At 34.9% G+C, this 9,385-nt stretch overlaps 1 protein-coding gene across 2 annotated transcripts; it reads right to left on the bottom strand.

Annotated features, from left to right (window-relative positions):
• Positions 1 to 1,705: 1,705 nt before the first annotated feature.
• On the bottom strand, positions 1,706 to 5,256 carry LOC113358317. 2 transcript variants are annotated; one of them, XM_026601852.1, is made up of 11 exons: positions 5,110 to 5,256; positions 4,942 to 5,025; positions 4,637 to 4,732; positions 4,466 to 4,541; positions 4,303 to 4,392; positions 4,118 to 4,206; positions 3,933 to 4,019; positions 3,659 to 3,796; positions 2,823 to 2,928; positions 2,369 to 2,577; positions 1,706 to 2,173 (listed from the first exon to the last, which is right to left on the bottom strand). In XM_026601852.1, the coding sequence occupies exons 1-11, from the start codon at positions 5,176 to 5,178 to the stop codon at positions 2,105 to 2,107; spliced, it is 1,113 nt and encodes a 370-aa protein (XP_026457637.1). In that variant the 5' UTR covers positions 5,179 to 5,256; the 3' UTR covers positions 1,706 to 2,104. The 2 variants fall into 2 exon arrangements, with proteins under 2 accessions (XP_026457637.1, XP_026457638.1); XM_026601853.1 differs by having other exon boundaries at positions 4,303 to 4,389.
• Positions 5,257 to 9,385: the final 4,129 nt, after the last annotated feature.

Here is a 9,385-nt window from a genome sequence, read left to right as displayed (position 1 = left end):
TAAGTTTGTAATTTTTAAACCAATCATACGTTGCCAAGTGTCCTCACCTAAATATTGAATTTGGTTTCCTTTTTTTAATCTTTTTCTATTCTTTTTAAATCAATCATGCGTTGTCAAGTGTCCTCACCAAAACGCTCGTTTCACTAAACTCAAAAAAGGTTTATTTCGGCTAATAAGAAGCGAGGGTTTCCTTACCGTTCAACATGGGAGCTTTACTTCTCTAGGCCTTCAAGTCTTTAGATATTAAAATTCAGAGGTTGTTATTATCATTTAGAACTGACCCAAGTTGGGACCATAATTTTTTATTAATATCTAAAGGTTATCGATATCAAAATCTCATCCAATGCTAGGAAAAGAACTTCTATGAATGATAAAATTTTAGTTGTCTAGACCTTCAAGTCTTTAGATATTAAAATTCAGAGGTTGTTATTATTATTTAGAACTGACCCAAGTTGGGACCATAATTTTTTATTAATATCTAGAGGTTATCGATATCTAAATCTCATCCAATGCTAGGAAAAGAACTTCTATGAATGATAAAATTTGCGTAGCAAGATCTAAATTTCTTCAATATATTGTTAATTATTGTGGAGGTAAATTCCTTAAGACCAGACTAGAAAAAAAACCATTAATATTAAAATGTAGAGGTTGTTATTACTGTTTAGAGCTGACCCAAGTTGGAACCATAGTTTTTATTAATATCCATAGGTTATCGATATATGGAGGTTCTACTGTATCATTTTCAAAAAAAAGTTGATTATGAACTGAAATTCTAACCTTTTTTTTTTTTTTTTTTGCTAGGTCAATATGGTTTATTAAAGCAAAAAAACGTAATTACAAGAATTACAAAATGGGAGGCACTAGGCCTTCCCACCCCATGAACCAAAGGGGCAAAAAAAAAACTCTAAAAAGAACTCATAAAATAAGCTCCTAAACACTAAAATAAAAGCATAAAGAAGAAAAATAGAACATTAAAAACGTTTTCTCCCCTTTCCAAGCCTAAAATTCTTCTTCTTGGGAATGAGGCCAGCAATTATTTGAGTCAAATCATAGTCTCCATAAGTCTCCTTGTATTCATCCTCATAATCATCATAGCCATAATCCTCTTCATTTTCATCTGAAGCATAATTACCACCCGGAACAAGCTTAATAGGAGATTGAGCTTTCTTCTTAGTTGACATTCTATCCATTTGCTCCTTTTTTTCTTTGAAATATTCTTTTCTTAAAACTGGATCTCTAATGAAATTAGCACGCACTTCATCAATATGAATAGTACTTGCCTCCTCTAGTTCCTCTGTAGACAAAATATGATCCATATCAAAAACATGTTCCTCCAACCCTGCTTGAGTATCCTTGTTTTGCTCACGGCTTGGAATTTCCTCATTAGACTTTGAATTCATAGCCATGATCTTAGCAGCTTTCTTGTTTTGCTAGAATATCTGCATCAACTTCACCCTAATCTTTCGAACCCATACTAATATCTGAGTCACTTGAATCAACTTGTTCCTCCTCCACCAAAGCCTCACTAGAATCATTATCAAGGCCTAACTCAGAAACTAGAGCACCATACTTGTTATTCACCACTAGTTCAGTTTGAAAAAGCTCAGTTACCAGGGAGGAACACTTGTGATTCAGGATTTAAAGACGGAGGGAATAATACAATCTGTTGCTAGAGAAGACTTGATACAAAGCATTATCTATAAGCTGGATAAACAACTAGCAAATTATATGATATTTTATTTTTCTGTTATTACATGACAAACTTGTGAACATCTGACTATTCACTCATCAAACGAATATTTGAAAAGAAGACGGATATCAGCAGTTTTCGGTGTCCTTCCCTCATTTTTTCAGTTAAATAAGCTAAGAATAAAACACATCTGATCCGCCATTGTCCATTTAGTACACACTCAAAACAAGAACCATGACTGGTTTCTGTAACAAGAAAAATAATATAATGCAAAGAGATGCATGGAATTCAGTTCTACAAGGTCATAGCTCAACCACAACATTGCTACAAAATATCCGGAGGAATTTGAATTTACTGCAGCTCTTAAAAGTTTGGATCATCATTGCATGTGGAAGATTAAGCCGATCCCTGTACTTAGTCAAGCTTGACGTTCGAATAAAGAAGGGTATCTCTTGTGATTGGCATATTGAATAGAAAGAACGTCTACAAAAGAAAACACGGCAGAAATATCAATATCCTGTTCGTAGTAACATCAGAAATATAAACTTATCACTTCAGTAGGAGCTAAAAAGGAGCTTTGCTAGTTTTCAAGGAAATTACTGTATAAAGATCATGAAACCCTGTCAATAATTAAGTATATAAATATAGATGTCCATCTATGGTGGTATGCAATCTCACCCCAAGAAGAGTTGATATTAACAGAATAATTCCTGTGATCCAAGCAAGTGTCCGTCTAACCAGAAGAATCTCCACAATAAGAGTTGGACTAGCTGTGGGGGCTCTCTCTTCCAACAACCTGGAGGTATGGGAAGTAGATTTCACATTTAAAAATGCTTCAGATTCCGGAAGAGATACGCCAGTGAAGAGGATGACTCCTACAATTTGACCTGTCCAGATGATACATTGCACGTATTGCTGAGCTACAACGGAAGGGCGTGATGGAAAAAATATACAAGGAACAACGGAAGGAAACAATTCAATCTCTTTCAAAACACCTTAACTTAAAAAATAATCCTGCTAATCAAGGGTGGTCATCTCAAAACACCTTGAAGGCATCAAAGGTAGGATCAGAAAAGGAACGGCATTTTTCAAATAATTATAACGAATTTCAAGAATTAAAGCAGTTATTGACCTTGGTACGCCCCTTGTAATGGATCAAATATCATTTCTAGCATCATCTGGAAGAGCTCCATTCCTTGTTGAGCAACACCATCAGGTCCATATTGCTCTTGCAAAGCCTATAATATAGTAAGATAATTTATCCATGAGATTTTCCAACAGGACTGCATGGAGGGATAAGAAAGAAAGAGTTCTATAAACAAATTAAACCTGAAGCAGTCATCAATTCAAATTAATTGACACCTTAAACATGAAACATCACACAAAATAACTAACAATCCAGTTAAAGTTTCTATAGAGATCCGCCAATTGCCTACGCATGAGAAGTTCGTGGCTTGCCACTTCTATTGCAATCAGTGCATAAGGTCGATAGCTGAAGTATCTACTAATCCAATCACATAGGCACACACCTTCAAAAGTTGAAGATATAGAGGGTTCTTGCTATAGAACTGTTTGGGAAAGCAAATACAATGGCAACACAAGTCAATAAATGCCAACTCTGTGAGCTATTTCTCAACTCGGCACTTGCCTATAAAGAACAAGCAATTGCCTACACATAAAAAATCCATGCTTTTATTTCCAATTGCTATCAGTGCAGAAGGTCAATATGCTAAGTATCTACCCACAACAATTCCCTTCATGCAGAAACAAATCAGACAGTTTAAGATGCGGAGAATCCATTCTGTCAATAGATTATTTCGAAAATATGTAGTAACACCATGACACAATAAATTCCATGCACAACATCAACACTAAGCAGCTGTTTTTCAACCCTGAACTTAATTTTTTCTATCTCAACTTTCTAGGAGTTGTTTTGCAGGAAACGACAAAGAGGACGACATATATTACCTTAATGCCAACGAAACGACCTTTTATTAACTCAGCCTGATTCTTCATCCTTCCATCTAAATCCCTGTGTATCTCCATCGCACCTCTGATATCTCGAACAAGAGAAACAAGTTTTACTGTGAACTCCCTGTCTGCTTTCTGTAGAACAAGTCAACTCTTCCATTAAGGAACCAAAAGGTAAAATCTTGCGATCGTGCATAAAAAATTCTTGCTCACAAGACAATAATTTGGAATTCATATGATAAGCAAATAGGAAATCTGAATAAGCAAACACCTTTGCCATATGCAGATTCAAACGAGTACCACTGGCCAAATCAATAGTCAACTCATCATCAACATATGAACCACCCAACTTAGCTGCCTGCCAACAAATCATAACAAAATTTATAAACTCTATGCTTCAAAAAGAAGATATTAGTAAAAAAGTTACAAAGAGAAAGTGGGAGTATCATAGATGACCGTATCGTGCAGTTCTTTTTCCATGCATGCTGCATTGCATTCAGAACCTTCAGATTCACCCACCGATATCATCGAGACTTCATCCCTCTCTGCAGCAAGCTCAAACCTTGAGAAAATTGCTTTTACACCCAGACAAAAATAACTAAAAAGGGTTACAAGTCACAGGGTTACAACAGTTCAAGTACCTGGAAGTTGGACATCAGCTTTAACTGAATCGAGTACAACAGTGCTCTGAATGTAGCTGCCAAATTTCACCCCAGCTGGGATCTGATCTGCTAGTACGAAAAAATTACTCTAAGTAAATCCTTTGAAAGTTATAAGATCCATTGTAAAGATCAATTATCCAACCTCTAGTTCCACTAACTTCAAGCATAAGAACAGCACGAGGCCTGCCGAATGGGTTTGGTGATAGAATTTCATTCAGCTGCAAGTATAAAAACCATGAGTAAAGAATTCAAGAGCAAAACACCTAAAGCACATGAACTGTTGATTCAAGTGAAGTATCATAATTCCTCTAACCTTAATTGAACTTTCAGCTGTAAGTGAAGCAGGTGGCGCAAAACCAAGCAAGATCAACACGGCTGCCGTTACATCGGAAAGTAGCATTGACCCACTCTATAAAAACACCAAAGTTACTCAAAATATATCCCATGAGAAGCACAAATTCAGACATTGAAATCAACACTACTCAACAGAACGTCCCAGAGGATTCATTGCCTCGAAATAGGGAGATAAAAAAAATCTAGATCTCATAATCCAGCAAAACACAACTAAGTTTGGTGCATTAAATTAATTGGGAGAACAATTAGAATAAAATTGAATACCTGAGAGGTGAGATCTGATGAACGCAGAAATCTCTGACTAGTACTATCAATGAAGAACACCGATCCAGTATTACCTTCTTCAGCCTATAATTGAAACAAACAAGAATTCAATATAGATTCAGAAGAGAGGCTATACAAAGAAGGAGATAAGGAGATAAAGAAACAAACCCTAATTCGTAGACAAAGAAGGGATATGAAGATGAAAAGATTAAGGGCGTTTGAGAGACGAGAAGCCATTGCTTTGATTGAGGACCTAAATAATCCTAAATCATCGTCTCCACGATTTATAAAGGAGATACCATTGTTTTTAGTTGTTTTTTTTATTTGGAAAATTATCGTTTGGTCCGTTTTTAGGTGGTCCCAAGCCTAGTTAGCAATTCGGGATTCGGCAAACGTACGGAACGGTAAACGTACGATTATTATACGGTTTTGTAAAATTCAGATTCGGTCCAAAATTCGGTCAACGGGACGTGATTCGTCATTAATTCGGAACGACATACGTACGTGTATAATTCGATTTATAAATGTGAGTTCGGCTTTGAAAATTCGGTATCTATATATAACAAATAATTTGTATTTATAAGGTCATAGACCAATTTTTATGCATATGTGTGAGTTATTTAAGGAAAAAATAAACTCAATATGATGATATTAATAATATATACAACATTAGTTATCCAAGAGGACGTCGTATGGTGGTTTAGATGCTTGGTTAGTGAGTTTGAGATCTCTCTCACCTTCACCTTCAAATCACTTCAGTCGTTTTTGTTTCATAAAAATTACAACACGTCTAATATTCGGTCGTGTATGCTCGGGAGGCAGTAAAGCCCAAAAAGTGGAGTCTTTGAAAAGTAAAAGCTAAAGAATTTATGGCGAATTAAGCGGACGTATCATTCGGGATACATAAAATTCGTGAACGATTCGCGAATAATCCGGGAATGCCACATAATACGCGACTTGGGTTCGGAGTTGCAAACGTACGCGAATAAGACGGTAAAATTCGTGATACGGAAAAATTCGCGAATGATTCGCGAACTTACTAACTAGGGTCCCAAGACTATTCGGCCAAGCGAAAACAAAGTGTTTCCTGTTTGGTCCATAATTATTTATACAAATATAAAATGGACAAAAATATCTTTCCGTACTAGTTTAGCATTAATTTCCGTAACTTTTCAATTTTTTTCATACAAAACTAGTCATAAAAATCCAAGGTGACCAAACTTGTGGTACAAAAACCCCACTCAAATGTTGGGATCCATTAAAACTCCATCGTAAACAAAATTGATACAAAAACCCCAAATTTTTAAAAATTAATACAAAAACCCCAAATTTAAATGTTGGTTTCATCAAATTTTATTTTGACAACATTTAAATTTGGGGTTTTTCTGTTAATTTTGTTTTGATGGGGTTTTTGTGTTACTTTTGTTTTGATGGGTATTTTGTGGAAGGATGGTGACACCTCTGGGGTTATAACTCGCGGACCGTTTTTCATAAGTATTTGAGTTCATGCTCTCTGATGAACTTTGAACTTCCTACTTATTTTCTTGTGAGAGTTCATTCCGTTTGATGAACTATCAAGTGTTTGATAATGCTTTTTATAGTTTCGAATTCATTCTTAAAATGAATACACAACAAAAAAATCATTATTATGAACAAAAAAACAGAGTTTATTCGTCAAAATGAACACCCAATCAAAGTTCATTATTATGAACAGAAAATCAGAGTTCATTCGTCAATTGAACGAACACCTATCAAAAACAAACTAATTCAAACCTAGAATAGAGTTCATTCTTTAAATTGAACACACACAAAAAACAGAGTTCATTCTTTCAAATGAACACCTAATAATTCAACATCCAAAACAGAGTTCATTATTTAAGATGAACATACAACAAAAAAATCCATAAAAAACAAAGTTCATTCTCTCGAATGAACACCTAATAATTCAAGATCTAAAACAGAGTTCATCCTTTAACATGAACACACAACAAAAATCAGAGTTCATTTTTTCGAATGAACACCTAATAAAAAGATCTAAAAATAGATTTCATTCTTTAAATCTTCATCGTCTTCATCATCTTCAACAACAACAACAACAGTAGCAGAGAAAAATAACACAAATTTTTTTTATAGTTCATCATCGTCTTCATCGTCAAAAACCTAGAAAAAACGGAAGAAGAAGAATTTTTTTCATCATCGTCTTCATCATCATCAACAAAAACATCGTCGTCTTCATCATCATCTTCAACATCTTCATAAGCAAAAGGAAGAAGAAGAAGAAGAAGAAAAAAAAAAGAGATAAAATAAATCTAAAAAAAAAGAGGAGAGAGAAACAAATCTCAAAATGATTTCCTTATCTCTTAATTATTGAGTATATATATGGTCCCAAAAGGGTATTTCTGTCACTATAAAAAGACAATTATATCATTCATGACGTCATCCCGCGTGGGTATTGTCCACTTTAAGACCAAACAATAATTTTTATGACCAAACAACAATATATATTTTTAAAAAGGACCAAACACATAGTTGATTAGGTCGACGGGACCAAACTAACTCTAATATATTATTTCTAGGACCATATGGTAGTTTCTACCTTGTTCTTTTGTTTTTTTGTTGTTTTTTTTGTATGGGGGTGGGGGGTTGAGGCCATTATGACCGTCAGATCACTCAAATGGGATTAGCGGATCATTATCACTCCGTCAAAAGAAGGTGAGGATCTCCAAAAGATGGTGATGATCTTTACTAGTATATAACCCGTGCTACATATCGCGGCCGATGGAAATTGTTGATTTGGTGTGGCGGGGTTTCGCCCCATACCCGTCGCCCAGGTGCATTACAACATTTTCAAAAAAACCTGATTAGCCTTTTTTTTTTTTGGTGGATAGGAAAAGTATATCCTATAGTTATCAAACTCGACATAGTTTAGAAAGACTTGACATGGAAAAAATATGAGTGAAATTTTAACTCATCTACTAAAGAACTTTGTGTTAGAAATCCTAGAACCGCAATGTCTTGATATGTTTATTTTGTACCCACTTGACAAATAGCAACTAAAAGCATAAACCAAAATTTTGAATTATGTTATAGCCAAAATTTTGTTTGAATTCTGACCAATCAATTGGTGAGAAGATTATCCAAATGTTGTTGGTTAATCAAAATATGTGAATTTTGACGTCCTATGGACCTCTGACTCTTAGCAAGGCGCACCTTTTCCATGGTCGGAAGTTTTGTTGTCGTACATTATTAATACCGAGTGTAAATAACAGTTCCTTTTACTCATGACTGATTATGCTCCTTGAATATAAATAAACTGATAAGCTTCAGATATAAGGATGTATTTACTTGCAACCAAAGGTGGAGCCCAGAAATGAAAGAAAAAAGTATAACCAAATGCACCCAAGGCTAATCAGACATAACAGTCTCCCAATTATTCAAGGCCACTGGTACATCACCCGTGCTACACACCGGCGTATGACAGGAAATCCCCCAAATTTTGTGAGGCGGGACTTCGCCCAGCACCCGTCCACAAGGGTTCCCAATTAACAACGGTGCACTCCAATTACCATTTAGTAAATTAAGTGCTGGAATCAAATTCACCAATTACATCCTGTTTAAAGTTTTGGAGATCAAGAAATCTTCTCAAAGAAAATACTTACAAAAACTTATACCACCAACCTTTGAAATCAGTAAATAGTTTTTGACATTGCCAACATCAGTACTCTAAATTAATTGGTAAGGCTAGATTTGAAGACTGTTACTCAAAGTAGCACTACAACTACAATAGTCTGCTACTCAAAGTAGCACTACAACTACCCTTAGTCTTGCTAGATTTTAGAATACGCAATTCTCGATTAATCAAATTTTGCAACTAAGTAAAGAAACCAAGTCATAATAATTCTCTACCCCAAAACCCAATAATGGCATCCAGTTCAGCCAAATCTTGTTTTGTACTTCATTCGCTATACAATTCCCACCTACCTTACGTTCCATATCATATAGTTGAGTTAAGGATCAAGCGGTCATCTCAACTGCTCCTTCAGTCTCCAACTCGCATTAATAAAATAAAAATCGCACTCACTATATAGTTGTATCAATAGTTGATATTAGAGACATTAAGGAATGGCGATATTAATATAAAATATATTGTAAACTCTAAATAGTGCAAAGCATATGAAGTGCTTCTTGTCGAACATAATGTAATCAAGATAATGTGATGATATATATTTTCTCATAAATCATATACTTGCATTAAGAATTAAGCGTCCAACTTAATTGCTCCTCCAGACTCCAACTTCCCATAGGTGATGAAAAATGACACTTATTACATAGTTGTATTAATATACGATATTAGACACACTAAAAGAAACACTAAATTAATTATTTTTTTTTTAAAGATTGTCAACTATAAATAGTGCAAAGCATATGGAGTGCTTCCCGTCGG

The sequence above is a fragment of the Papaver somniferum genome, chromosome 3 (genome assembly GCF_003573695.1).
Source record: "Papaver somniferum cultivar HN1 chromosome 3, ASM357369v1, whole genome shotgun sequence".
Lineage (NCBI taxonomy): Eukaryota > Viridiplantae > Streptophyta > Magnoliopsida > Ranunculales > Papaveraceae > Papaver > Papaver somniferum.
The sequence above is the reverse complement of the archived record's forward strand: the minus strand, read 5'-3'. Positions and strand labels throughout refer to the sequence as shown.

Excerpts from the sequence above, each read along its gene's own strand:
- LOC113358317 (XM_026601852.1), bottom strand. The coding sequence starts at position 5,178 with ATGGCTTCTCGTCTCTCAAACGCCCTTAATCTTTTCATCTTCATATCC. Across the intron at positions 4,393-4,465 it reads TGAAGTTAGTGGAACTAGAG|CAGATCAGATCCCAGCTGGG; the intron begins GTTGGATAATTG and ends TTTTCGTACTAG. Across the intron at positions 2,578-2,822 it reads ATTACAAGGGGCGTACCAAG|GTCAAATTGTAGGAGTCATC; the intron begins GTCAATAACTGC and ends TCATCTGGACAG.